The 15,507-nt window shown below is 28.5% G+C and overlaps 1 protein-coding gene across 1 annotated transcript; it reads right to left on the reverse strand.

Annotated features, from left to right (window-relative positions):
- Positions 1-7,302: 7,302 nt before the first annotated feature.
- On the reverse strand, positions 7,303-8,623 carry LOC125868023 (peroxidase 5-like). The gene is made up of 2 exons (XM_049548613.1): positions 8,384-8,623; positions 7,303-8,067 (listed from the first exon to the last, which is right to left on the reverse strand). The coding sequence occupies exons 1-2, from the start codon at positions 8,621-8,623 to the stop codon at positions 7,303-7,305; spliced, it is 1,005 nt and encodes a 334-aa protein (XP_049404570.1).
- Positions 8,624-15,507: the final 6,884 nt, after the last annotated feature.

Consider the following 15,507-nt stretch of genomic DNA (forward strand, 5'->3'; position numbering starts at 1 on the left):
CGTACATTTCAGCAACAACTTGATACACACAAAAGAATATGGATACTTTCTAAAACAAGAAGAAAACAAAAATAGAAGTTGGATAGTCTCATTATATTGAGAAAAAAAACTCAATTTGTTTGTATACACATCACATTTTTTTTGATGATTTCATCTTTATATATATTAATATATACTGAAAAGAAAAAAACAAAGGAGGAGTCTTTTATCATGCAACGCCTAAATAGTCAGTCCACTCAATCGCTTAAATTAAATCGAATGACATGATTTTTTTCTAGATATCAAAATTTATATGATTTATATACATCTTTTAGAAAAAAGTAAACAGTAAATTCGACCAATTTTTTACGTTCTCTCCATTTCATACTCCTAGTAAAATATTTTTACTAATTTATTTTTAATTTAATAATATTCGAAAATAATTTTTTACTATATAAAATATAATTATATTGAATATATTATTATTGTCACGTGAGAAAGGAACCAATGAATATGCATATTATATGGAGTTAGGTGTATTTCCAATTGGAAAAAATTATTACTAGTAATGATTTCTTAACAGACTTTTTATTTCTTAGCATTAACTTTATTTGACTAAAAAATAGGTTAGTTATGATTGGATGAAAGTGTATAATATAAGATATTTGTTAAATAAGTGGATTGAATAGAATCTCAGTAGGTTAAATTAGGCCTAGTTAATAAATGGGCGAGATGTCGAATCATTCAAAAGATACTTGGGCTGTAATAGATGAAAATGTAGATCATAATTCAATTCGTCTAATTCTTACTAAATTCTAATTGCTTTATTTATTTTTTTATAAAATAATTTATTACTTCGTAAAAAAAATAAAATTAATCATGATTATATATTATATCAAATTAAAAAATATTTAAAAAAATATACATTTCCTGCGTTAATTTAGACTACATATTAACTCGATTATTAGTGAGCTGAAATAAATTGAACTATAAATAGGCAGATCAATAATCTATTTAAACTTGAACGAATTTAATGAGTCGGATTTGATTTTGTCACCACTATATTACGTGTGAAAAAGGTGTGGAGTCAAATAAATGCAAATGTTTGACAAATGAATTTTCTTGGACCCACGGACTCATACTATTGTCTCTCAAGGTGCTTTCCCCACTAACTTATTGCCTTATCTCACCTACTTGTGACTCACCCACCAACTAACGTTGCGGAGTCAGAAATTTCGAATTTAAGTTTAAATTGATGCGATGGAGTTTTAAGGCTTTGCTTCGTGTATTGTATGACGTTATACTTTGAATTATTCTTTTAATAGACTAACGCAATAACATTTTGTTTGATCTATTTAGGGTTGCTTATTAACATTTATAATTATTATTTAAGTGATTTGATAGTGTAAAATTTCATTTACGCTATCGTATTGTACTTTCATTTAATTTCAAGGATGGATAATCATACAATAAAATGCCAAATGTAATGCATGCATGGTGCCAATGACTTTTTTTCTTCTTCAAATTTTATGATTATACTATCCTATCCGTCACAACCTCGACACGTGGTTATAAATTATAATCCCAATGTTAATATTTATGAAAGAAATAAATATCTATGCTTATTTGTCAGAATTCATTAAAACTATCGTAGTCTAGTCCAGCTACTACAACCTAGGACATTTATTGACAAATGACATTTGTTTCAATTATTCAACTCTTGAGCTCAAATATAAGGAAATGGTAAATTAAAAGAAAAAAAATCATTAGAATTCAACATCAAGGCTTGTACTTTTGTGATGACCCGGAAGGTTTTTTTTTGGAAATTTTGAACTATTCGTTTAACTTGAGTTAATTATTTGATAATTAGTGGGCTAAAGTGATCATTTATTTAAGACCCTATACCATTAGGGCCATATGTTAAAAATAAGTTAGTGAATTTTTGTCAATTTTAATAAATAATTAATTTAGAAATAAAGAAGATTCAGAATAGAAATTAAAGAAGAGGAAGAAACTAACCTTGGGTGGCGGCGTCCAAGGAGTTGGAACGAAGAGCTTCAGGTAAACAAATTTGTTTAACCAAACTTCAATTCTTCCGTAGGATTACCTTAATTACTCCTTACGAGTGGAATATTATACTATGACAATAATTGAATTGTAAAAGAAACAAAAGGGGAGGAAAAGAAAGTCAAATTGGTATATACAGTAGGTTAGGGTAACAATCTGAAAGTTTGGAATGGGTTTAAATTAATTGTCAATGTTGGTTTATTTTTTTTATATAGATATAAAATGTTAGTGCATAGCTACTGTTGTTTTCTTAATTTGGATGGCAAATTATCATAATGATTGGTCAAGCACTTGATATCCAACGATAGTGTAATAATGACCAAATAGTTGGGAAGTGCTGGATAGAAGTGGATTGTCAAAAATATAGTAAAGTTCTACGGGTGTTCATTCAAGTTGTGATATATTGAGCCAAGTAATGAAATATTGGGTGTATTATGTTACGAAAATTATTAGAGTTATAGTGTTTGGAGAAATTATGAATTAATCTTAGACTTGAAATTTAGTAAATATGGAATTTGACCTATTGGTTGGAATCAAGATTTAGTAATTTTATTGTACATTTGAGCGAGTTTTTGGGTCTAGGCTAAACCTATAGTAATATGGGCATTGTTAGTTTCGAAATCTTATTGTGAATATGCACTTGAATAGATTGCATTGATTTGGAAGCTCAACGGAAAGGGAAGACTCAAGTCTCGGAGTGATTATTCGGTTATTTAAGGCAAGTGGATTTCTAAACCCTTGTTAAGCGTATGAAATTCGTGTATTTCCTTGTGGTATATGTTTGGGAGTAATGTGATCAATTGTTTGTGTGATGTGTTGAGAATTGTTTGAAAGACTTGTTGAATCATTGTTGAAGTTATATCTTGATTATTTTGTGATTTGTGCAATGTTATGAAAATGGTCATCTCCTCATTATTTGTGTGAACATGTCATTTGCATTGTTCTGAGACATGGTTGTGACAAGTGTTATGTGCATTGAGAAAGAATAAGAAATTAAAGAGGATGTACCATTTAGAGGGACGTATCGCGCGCCGCGATGGATACTATATTTCGAGGGACGTGTCGCGCGCCGCGACGGATATTATATTTCGAGGGACGTATCGCGCGCCGCGATGGATGCATGGACAGATATGTCCCCCATGGGTCCCCGACTGAGAGACAGCGGGTGTGTATAATTAGGTCAGACATGCATCACTATACTTGACATTGCATTTCATTGCATTGCACATTTTTATTATTGATGAACTTGATGTTGTGTGTTGCTGATCTTGTGAGTGCCTTTCTGTGAAATTTGTTATTGACGAATATTGAGGTGTTATTGAGAATATATGATCTGTTAGAGTGCTATTGTTGAGCTGTATGCTTTGTAAACTGTAAATTGTTAGGTTGGGTTGGTTTTATGCAGGTTGTAGTTATGGAGGTTAGGATGGGGTGTAAGGAGTACCCGTATTCTGTACTCTTAGCTTGTGTTTAGGGGTTTGCTTGTTGAGTACCGTGTGGTTTGGTACTCACCCCCTGCTTCTACAATCTTTTGTAGGTTACGAGCCCGGATCTTCGTGATACCTTCCATTCTCTTCGTTTTCGAGGCTTTCTGTGGAGATTCTGAGAGGTAGCTGTTTGTCATCTCAGCGAACCTCCTTACTCCTGTTTATGATTTTGTTTTTACTAGAAAGACAACATCATTTGAGACTTGCGTATTTTATTTCAATTCTAGTAATTACATTAGAGGCTTGTGCACGTGACAACCAGGTTTTGGGGATTGAATTAAGTTGACTTGTTTTCGTAATAGTAATTGTTATTGAACTTTGCTTTATTTTTGCACTTTATAGAAATGATTGGGTTTTAGGCTGACTTGTCTTGGTGGGATACGACGAGTGCCATCACATCCATTTTTGGGTCGTGACAACTTTATGCTGAGGGATTGCACTTTCAATTTTTCAAAATTCATAATCACATCATATCATTTATATATATATATATAAAAGAGAACTTTAGGCCTGCCTATGTGGCTTGTGATTTTTATAAAAAAAAAGTGAATTTTATTGAAAAATTGCGATTTTTATGAAGAGTTGCTACTTTTATGAAAGGTTGTAACATTTATAAAAGGTTGTGACCTTTTCGAAGAACTGTGACTTTTTCCAAAGAGTTGTGACATTTCCGATAAGACACAATAAACATTTGTTCACATCACCCTTTTGTCTATAAATAAAGGGATTTCCTCTCATTTTAAAACAAAGAAAATAATAAATTTCTTCTTCTGCACAATTAAATATTTGTATACTTTGGTCGTGTTGAGTGACTCACTGACACTATTGTTTTTGTATCGTTACATTGGTGAATAAAATCGTTTCATCCTGAGAGTATCTATTTCTTTAAACCTCGGGTACTAGAGGGGAATGATTTTCTTAAGGAGACATTGTGCATTCAGTGGACTCGATTTTTCCTTTCTATTTCATTCTATTGTTACAGGTCCTGGTATGTTTTTTTACAGTCATTAATTTATGCTTATGATACTAATTGTTGTTTTTGAGTACATGTTTTAAACTTTGTTGTTTATATTTTTGTAAAGTTATTATTATAAGTATTTGTTAGTACAAACTCTATATAAATTCAACTACTGCAGATTCACAAATAACTTTTTGCAGAATACATTTATTTAGAATATTCTCCAAAGAAATTATTTTTCTCCAAGAGATCAAGCATAAAAATTTATATGATTTTTTGTTGTTGTCATAATAATGTTAATACTAACATGAATAAAAAAAATAGAAAGTCAAATAATAGAATTAAAACTAGCAATTAATTACAATTATAAGATACACAATGATGATTATACTCTCAAACCAAAGTACATTTTTGAACTTTTTTCCCATTATCCCTTACTTCTCTTTCATCCTTTTCAAGAATCCTTTAATGTTTTGTTTTGTGCACAACTTCAATTCCAAAAACTAATGTGTTTTAAATTTAATGTTTTGTTTGTGCACAACTTCAATTCCAAAACACTATCATAACTATATTACATATGAAATTTGGATTTTGAAAGATTGCATTTTAATTTAAAAACACATAATGACTACATATTACTTATTTGTATATCATATGATTATGGAACTTTTGCTCTTGACAAACACAATAGTTATATATATATATTTAAAATATTTAATATTTTGAAAGTAACTGATAGTGTTATACTAATGAAATTTGCAAAGAAGAAAATTGAGAAAAATATTTAATTGACTCTCTAATTAAAGACACTATGTAACCATGCATATAGATGATTAAAATAAACTAACCATTGTAAAATTTCAAAAGTAAATTAATGAATCTGTAAAATGAAATTATGTAAACTAGGAGAAAATAGTGTTATGATTTGTAATGTTGCCTTTTCTTTTAATAAAATAAATAGTAAATTACAATTGAATAACCTCTATACTCATAAAAATAAATTTATATAAAAATACTATAACATCAAAATACAAGAAAAGTTCTATTTTATTAAATTTTAAAGAAGAATGTTCTAACCGCGCGAAGCGCGGGTCCATTTACTAGTTAATATACAAATAGACACTTTAACTTCGCCTCAACGGACAATCAAATGCTCCAATTTAAAAAATGCACATTTAAACATCTCAACTCATTCCGATTGTGTCTCGTAGACATCCAACACTGACGTGTCACATAAATTTTGGAGATGTCTAAGTAATCATTTTGTAAATTAAAATATTTAACTGTCATAACGAAAACGAATTAATGTGTCTAGATATGTATCGTCAAAGTTTGAATGCTTAGTTGTTGCTTGACGGTGCCTTAACGCCAAGATATTTGACAATGATTTCAGTTACCTTTTTTTTTTTAATTTGTTTTTCACACCCTTACGTTATGTCTTGTGATGAAAACTGATTGTAAAATAAACTAAATCAAATAAATATTATTAATTATTGACTAAATAACAACAATTTCATCATTGTAAATTAATTAATAAGATTTTAAGTCAAGATCACAACAATAAATTATTGACTAAAATGTAACTTATATGTTGTGATAAATTACAGGAATCTCACTCGTGATCACTAATTACTTGCCTCCAAATTAACTTTTTATATTATTATTATTATTATTATTATATATTACTGTATTAATATATTAATCAAGTTAATTTTTCTTTTTTGAAAAAATTGTGTTTTCAATTACCTAACTTTTTAACTGTGTAAAGTTTTATTTTTTCGTCCACGATGCTCTACTTTTGCTATTTTGGGTCCATTTTTGTTGTATTTTAATCTAAAACATGTCTTGTCACATATATTAACTTACTCGTATCAATAATGCTCAAAACGCATGAATACGCCAAAAACCAAAGATAAGTGACGGACTCTGTTTGAACTCAAATTTTATGGGTCCATTGGTGACAACTTATAGAATGATACTCATTATTTTCAAAAGGCGGAAGTTTTTTTTTTTTTAAGTTTATGTATCACGAAATAGGAATTCAAGAGTATCGTAATTTTTTGTGTATGTTAGTTCATTAATTATTCGAAATATGTGACCAGCTATGTTTGAGTTTAAATTTTGTGGGCCTATTGATAACGACCTATTAAATGATACTCATTTTTCTCGAAAGGCGAAAGCCTCCTTTTTGGAGTTTATGTATCACAAAATAGGAATTCAAGATTATCTCATTTTTTTCATGTATATTAATTCATGAATTTTCCAGATTATGTGTGATCGACTCTATTTAAGCTCAAATTTTGTGTATGACGTCCTATTAAGCAATACTCATTGTTTTCTAACGACAAACACCACTCTTTGGAATTTATGTTTCACGAAACAAGAATTCAGGATTATCTCAATTTTTTCGTGTATTCGTCCATGAATTTTCTGAAATATGTGTGACCAATTCAGTTTTAGGTCAAATTTTGTGTGTCCATTGATGACAACCTATTAAATAAAACACATTGTTTTCGAACAACGAACATCGCTTTTCTTGGAGTTTATGTTTCACAAAACAGGAATTCAGGAATATCTCGATTTCACTTTTAATTAGTTTATTAATTCCAAGTTTCACACAGAGAAACTTTCAATCAAGAATAACTTTTTATTAAGAAGATTCATCTGTTACAATTGAACAAAGATTGAAACATCCTCACTTACTTACATGGAATGTCTACAGCTCATAATGATTAACAATGACAAGAACCCTGAAATACTACTCGAAAATCGAGCTCAACGAAACTCATAAAGACGAAAAAAAACAACAAATTAGTTCACGAAATGACAGTTCTTCCTGATTTCACCCTTCTGTCCTGTGAGGACGTCTAAAGTTCCCATATGCACCATTGCATCCGCGAATTTCTTACCCCACACACGTCCATATCTCGCGTTAAAGTTCACCATTTTCGCGGTTTTAGGATCACTCATCAATGTTTGATCAGTAACTAAAAGTCCCTTCTTACTCTTTAAATCCATATAGTATTTGTTATCCAATTTGTTTGGTGTTATAACATCAAAATTAGTAGGATTTGCTACCCCTGTTCCATTTGTAAGTGATTCTGGTGGACAAATAGACTTCAACATCCTCTCGTATTCGCGATCAATTGGTAGATTTTGTTGCTTGTTCTGAGGGTATAGACGATTCGCGAAAACAGCACAATGAGCAATACCAATAGAATGTGCACCAGAGAGTGTTACCATTTCATCAACTGACATACCTTTTCTAGCAAAGCTCTTTATTAGTTCCTTGACACCAACAAACGGAGAGGGGAGATTGGCTAAGGCCTCGTCCTTGATGGAAACATGTCCATCACGACGTCCTGCTTGGACATTATAGTTTATCTTCCCAACATTGTAAGAACTGTCGCGAGCTGCAAAGGCAAGTATGTCAGCACACGAAACAGTACCTGGACATGCAGCCTCAAGCTGCTTCTTAGCTTCATCGATCACCTCAAAACCTCGTAAACTGTTCTTGTTTGCTATGCTTTCCTTTTCTGAATTCAGTCCATCCAATAGCACAGATGCATCACATCCCTAAAGTACATAAGAAAGTATTAAGTTGATGAAATTATCAAGCGTAAAACTCTGTGATGATCATCTCATCTAAAAGCTTAATGAGACGGTAACACAAGTAAAAAAAGTGTTTCCAAGTATTTGTTACATAAGAAAACTTAGAGCCACACGTAAAGAGGCATGTTGAGACATAATATTAGATAGTAACTAAATGTGTGCTACACTCGCTATCAGCTTAACAGTTCAGATGAAATGATCACACAGTTCAACACGCAGACAAAATGTAACTCAAAGAATGAGGACATTAGTACATTAGAACACAAAGACATCAACGTACCCTCACGAAGCAGTCATGAAAATGCAACCTGATAAGGCCAGCAGCAATGCCTGGATTACGAGTAACAGCTTTGTGCACAACATTTCTCACAATGGCTTCAGCAGAGGGACAAGTATAGTGATAGTAACCTACTTCAAGCGGACAGGAGGGCTGTCGTTTAGCCAACGATGAGACTGAAATAGACAAAATCAAACAAGAAACAAGTACAAAAACAGAACAATTAAAGCCCTTAGAATCCATCTTTTTTTTTTCAGCTAGCTACTAGTGTGTCTTTTTTTCGCGCTTTAATCAAGTGAATGATGGATAATTTATGTAACACCATGGAACATTTTATAGTTTGCAACTATGTAGTTATGGAATCTTTTGTCAATATTAAAAACAGAACATGTTTACCTGTAATTTGTATGACTTTTGAAGAGTTCCACAACTACCACATTATGATTCTTAATAACTCAACGGGCACTTCTTCTTCGAGTCAAACAAACAAAGAAGGGAATCCCGTTAAGTTGTTACAGAAAGTCAATTTTTCATCAACCTCTGGATACGAAAACACTTTGTCACTCTTTCACATACTAGGGGATTACAGAACACATACGTTTATTTTTCAAATGATTCATGTTGTGAAGTGCATATATTCTAAATGATCAAAAACTGATATTGTTTTCGAGTTTAACTTGTAAACTACAAGTAATGGTCCATGATAAGTGTGACTAGTAACCTCCTACAATAGGTTAATTAACGTACATTTGATAAGGTAAAAGTTTATTATATTGTCGGTATATATATGTTAAATACATTTCTTAGTATGCTTTTGTTTTGAATAGTTGGTAGCATCTTAAGTGTTGAAAATGAATAAACAAATCCCATTTGAAGTTTGGGTTTGGTTTTTTATTTTATTAGTTGTTACTTGGTAGCCACTAACCACTATGATCTCATTTTATAGAAAATATTTGAATGTCAACTCATTATTATAAGTTTTATAAGGTCTTGACTTTTTTCTGATAATAAATAAATTTGAGTTATATACACATACATTATAATTGCACTATCATTAGAATTTATCTTTGGTATAGTGAATCGGTTACCATTTTTATTAGGTTGACAATTATACGTAATTTGATTAACATGTCAAGTGTAAGTAATGTGACATTTTGTAATATTTTTTTTATACGTATCTTTTTCTATAGCTAATTTTTTATTATTATTAAAACTTATGTTTAGTAATTAAAATATATTAATTATAATATATACACATACATTATAATTGCACTATCATTAGAATTTATCTTTGGTATAGTGAATCGGTTACCATTTTTATTAGGTTGACAATTATACGTAATTTGATTAACATGTCAAGTGTAAGTAATGTGACATTTTGTAATATTTTTTTTATACGTATCTTTTTCTATAGCTAATTTTTTTTATTATTAAAACTTATGTTTAGTAATTAAAATATATTAATTCCTCTGATATAATAAAAGGTTTATTTTTCATGAAACATTAAAAATATCAAACTTCTAACATCTGACACAAGATTTTCATCCTAAATATATGAGTTTCATATAATAATATTGCTATCCAATATGTTTCTTTTGAAAAAAAAAAGTAATAATATTAGTTGTATTTATCGTAGTATTATGTTTTAGTTTGACTTGAAAATCAAGGCTCATGAATAGTTATTTTGACAAGTGGAAAGGCCCTAAATGAAAATTTTACAATAAATTATAATATCATATTTTGCATTTTCGGCGTCTTTTAGTCTCTTCCATGTCATGTTCTTCATCCAAAAATTTCAAATTTTCTTATTAGCCTTTCCTTCATCTTCATAATTTATAATTAAAATGATTTTTAATGTGTATTAATTTTAAATAATTATACTGCTAATTAATTTTTGTGCCGCTTCATTCTTTATTTTTTTGTGTAATGTGTATAAATCTCTTAAAAATCAATCATAATACTAATTAATTGTTGTGCCTCTTCATATTCCATTTATTTTCATTTATTCCTTGTTTTTTTCCTCTCATGTTTTACATTTAATTAGCCTAAATGGTGTATCAAATAAAAAATAATAATCTACACTCATTAGTATGCTATAACACAATTGTTTTACCCTCTTTATTTTTGGGCAAAAATATTCTTACCAAGTTTATATATTTTATTGTGAGGCTTGACAATCTTCATTTTCTTTTATTATCCTTTTAATTATTTGTTTATGTTTATCGAAATATCATTTTTTACGTATTTTTGTTAATCATCATTTTCTCTTCTTAGAGAAAGCAGTAATGAGATGAATTCTCCGTTTATTTCCTTTAAATGTTAGAACTTTGAATATTTTTATAATCATTATATGATATTATTATAAATAGTTATTCTTTTTTCATTTCTAAATTGATATGTTCTTGCTTTCAAATTATTTTGGTTTGTAGATGGGTCAGATTTGATTTGGAAAACTAATGAAGAGGTCAACATACGTTTTTTGGGATGTTCGGAAATCAGTATATCATCAGGTTCTTATAGTCAAGTTTAAGCATTGTTTGAATACTCACTTTCTTTATTTTCTAGTAAAGCTCTAGACCTATGAATTTTATAATTAATTTAAACATTTCTATAGTTATAATTTTTTGAACTTTTATTTTATAAATTTTGTATGATTTTCTGGATATTTGTATTTATAAGGTTTCCAATTGATACAAAATGAAAGGTTTTACATGTGTGCAGTATAAGAATTGCACTATATGTTTGCACCAGGTGATTTTATTATTTTATTTAATAATCATACAATTTGTTATTTTAATCTTTTTTTTCTTTCGTTTTATATTATGTGCAATTTATTTTGTCAAGTCGGTATTTTAATTTGGTATTATATTTTACACATCAAGTTATTTAAATAATCTAAATTTGAGAGTAGATGTCGAAGTTGTAATTAAAGTCTCATAATTTAGTTTAGAGTACAACAAATTGCCACATCTGATGCAGATTGGGAAAATAATTTTTTTTAATCAAATTATACTTTTGGGTTCATATATGTGTACTAATTAGTGATCACATACAAAAATTTGATAGGGTCTAAAACATATTTTTTCAGGACGAATTACGTGTAAATTATTACTAAAGTAGCGATCCAAGACCGGTACAGTCCGAATCGGCAGTCGGCTCCTTATACTAATGGAGTAATGGGGTGGTCGGTCCGGATATTATTTATCCTCAGGATGATAAGGTCGTCCCGATAAGGGACCTGCATGTGGTCCACCGGTGCACCGGCCCAGATCGGTCACTTTCTGAAAAAGTGGCCAAAACTGCATTTTTTTTAAAAAAAATCAATACACAATCTTTTTCCTATAAATACCAACACATTTCTTTATTTTTCCTACATTCAAATTTTCTAATTCTCTCTCAATTTCTCAATTCTCTCTAATGATAACAATTTTATATTATATTTTCCAATTAACAAATATCAAGTAGAAATTTTCAATTAACAATACACAATCTTTCAATTGATTGTTGCGGGAATCTATGTGCCTTTTTTTGAGGAAGGCTACAGTAATTGGGCTATGCTTGCATCAATATGCGCTACTGGATCAGCATTGTTTGCCTCTCTATTTCTTCGACCATTATTTGTGGATTATGAAATGATCGGAATGTTATGTAGTTTTTCTTTTAAATTATCATATGATCCAATACATACAGCAGTCGGCCCCTTGTACTAATGGAGACCAGTCCGGTTATTATTTATCCTCAAGACGGTAAGGCCGGCCTGATAAAGGACCGGTATGTGGCCTACCGGTGCACCGGCCCAGACCGGCCACTTTCTTAAAAAGTGACCAAAATGACATTGGTGCACTAGACGTTATACTGGGATATGCAATGCAGGCTCTTTGTTTTTTGACGTGTGGACCATTGGTCGCTAGAATATTGGTGTTGAGCTTATGTTTGTATTTAAGTATCTTTAGATACATGATATATACTGCTCCTCATGTGTTACCTCATCCTCAAAGGCCAGAATCGCAGGAGTCACCTTGTTAATTAGATTAGAATGTTATTACTTTTGAATTTATGTAATTTATTACTCCTATTTTTCATGCTTAACTTAATATATTTGTTCATTTTTATAAGTTGACTAGGTAACTCAGCCGCGCTATGCGCGATTGTAAAATATTATATCAAAAATATAAAGTAACTTTTTCATATTATTTGAATATAAAAGAGTTTTTAGTTCAAATTCAATTAAATAGATAAAAATTTAAATTTGAATTCATTTTATTATTCACATTGAACTAATTTCTAACAAATAAAATATATTACATGAAGGAAGAAAAGGTGTGTGAAGATAATTGTATTTATATGTCGGAAATTATGATGTATACAGATTTAAAAAGTAGAGTTTAGAACATAAGATAAAAAAATAAAATCGATCATTTTGTAATATTTAAAGAGACTAAATCAACCGGTAATTATATGATAATTGGAATAGATTGAAATAGAGTTTAGAACATAACTTATAAAGAACTTATTTTTAACTTTTCAATACTTTTTTCACTTTCTTACATTACATACTCCCTTTATTTCAAAATAAAGTTTTTATTTTTATTTTTTATTTTGTTTCCGATCGTGTTTTACATAATTATGAAGACTTCACTAATGTTTTTTTTCAATCTTAACCTTATTCAATCAAAAGAAATTTATATAACCAAAAAAGTGGGTCAAAGAACTATATTTTCTTCAAGATATATATTAAAGTTAATTAAGTAAAAGTATCTTACTTTATAGCTCTGCCCCAAACTAAAAAAGAAATTGACATACTACAAGAAGGTGAATATCATGGAACTGAAAAGTACATAACAAATTAAAATTGAATTACACTTTCTATGTTTTAAAAATAAAACTTTTCATGAAATGAAAATCCAGCAAATTAAAGTAAAAATATGGTGTAGTGTAGTTTTTGTAGTAGTTAATACTCTTCTTCAATGTTTGTTATTTAACTTGAAATAAGAAATGTATAGGTGCCTTTTTTGCTTTTTAACTTATGTTTAGTAGTTATGTGAGAAAGACTTTAAGAAAAATTAAGGAAAACACTATTTCAAATATGAAATAAAAAAGATAATCTCAAGTAGGGATTTCATGAAATAAAAAATAATGAACTTATATAAACAAAATTGAGGAATCTTTAAAGAAAAAATATAAATAGTTCTCTGTGCAATAATTTTTTTAAACCTTTGTTAGTTATTAGTATTATTACACACAAAGTTACAATAACTAATTTGCATCTAAGCAAAAATACATACTTGCAATAATAAAAAGTTATAAGAATTCAAACTAAAGAAATTACATGGAGAATAAAGACACACACATCTTCCTTGGAACCTCATCATAAAACAATAGATAAAAATATGAATACAAAATCAATGCCCACTTTTTTAACCTCTTGTCTAACACCCTCTTTGACAAACTAATCAACATTCAAGAGTCTTTTTCATCGTGTCAAGTTAAAGCATGAATTTGATAATATAATAATACTACAAAGAACAATGAAATATAAAAAATAATCTTGAGTTGAAATTTCATGAAATAAAAAACTTGTGAATTTATTTTGTCATTAAAAATAGAGAGATATCATAAAATATCTTAAATTTTATAATTTAGTAGTTGGAGGTTATGAATATGAAAACTTAAAAGTCATAGAATTAATGATATTATAAAAAAAATGAAGTTTAATAGATTTATGTTATGGAGTTTAAACTTAAAAAATAAAAGAAAAATTAAAAAAACACAAATAAAGTAGATAAAAGAAATGCATTTATATTATACAAAGATATAATTTTTTTGAATTGAATAGATAAAAAGAAAAGTAAAAAAAGAGCAAAGAAAGGAAAAAACTATAAAATAAATAAACAAAAATCATAAAATTTAACTATCGTGAATAGTTTGTTGGAATTATTTTTAGATCAAATGGAAAAATTTGTAATAATTGATGAGAATTTGAGAAATATTATAGGAAAATAGAATAATAGCTTTAATGATAAAATAAATTAAATATGGCTATTAATGCAAATATAAATAAATATGATTACTTTTAATGATTTTTTAATTTTTTGGTATTTTAAAATTAGAAAAAAGGCAAAGAAAAGATAAATTGGATTGAAACTACTAGAGAGGGTCACATCACCGTTTTTATAGTCAACTTTATTATTATATATAGATTTGTAATAAATTAAATATTTCTTTTTTACAATAAAATAATTAGTTTAAATGAAAGAAAAAAATATAACTATAAAATATAAATAAAGGTCATAGAGAAATGTCACATATTATACAAGAAAATACAAAGAAATCATACCTTTGACATTTAATTCTGGATACATATCATGAAAAATCCCTTGAATACATATTTAGAAAATATATTTTTCATGTAATTAAGTATACATATTTAGAAATATATTTTTCATGTAAATTAAGTACACATATTTATGCAATTTAAATATGGAACATCTCCATCTTACCTTTTTCTATAATATCATCTACTTTTTTTCCTTAAAGTTGTCCAAATTCAAAATCGTAAATCTCTACTTATAGAACCTGAAAAAAAACAAAATTTATGTTAGTATATTTTTATAAAATCTTTACATTACAAATAAAAATACAAACAAATGAATATAAATAATAATTATTTAAAAAGCCATATGAAAGGAGTTACAGAAGAAAAAAAATATTTAAATGAGTAAGGAAAACGACTAAAAGAAGGGAGAGGAGGGAAGTAAAACAAAAATAAAGTAAAATGAAGCTTTCAGTGGTAGTTTTTATGGACTTGAAATAGCATTTAAGTATAATTAAAAGGTAAGAAATTAATTAGAATTTGACTTTTAATATGGCCACGTTTATAGACGTTTTAAAACGGCAATATCATTTATCGTGTGCATTTAATTTTATTTTTTTTAATTCTTTGTAATAAAAATGAAGAAAAAATGCTAAAAAAATCAACAAAATCTGTGAAAATATATAAATTCATTTCCTGATCAATGAGGCATGCCACATCAGCGGACTTATGTTCCTTCTTTATATATATATAGATTTGTGCACTTTCAATATATATATATATATATATATATATATATATATATATATATATA

This window comes from Solanum stenotomum, chromosome 6 (assembly GCF_019186545.1).
Source record: "Solanum stenotomum isolate F172 chromosome 6, ASM1918654v1, whole genome shotgun sequence".
Classification (NCBI taxonomy): Eukaryota; Viridiplantae; Streptophyta; class Magnoliopsida; order Solanales; family Solanaceae; genus Solanum; species Solanum stenotomum.

What these genes read in the sequence shown, in the direction of transcription:
- LOC125868023 (XM_049548613.1), bottom strand. Translation starts at nt 8,623, where the DNA reads ATGGATTCTAAGGGCTTTAATTGTTCTGTTTTTGTACTTGTTTCTTGT. An exon ending in TTCATGACTGCTTCGTGAGG is followed by an intron (nt 8,068 to 8,383) that starts GTACGTTGATGT and finishes TATGTACTTTAG; the next exon opens with GGATGTGATGCATCTGTGCT.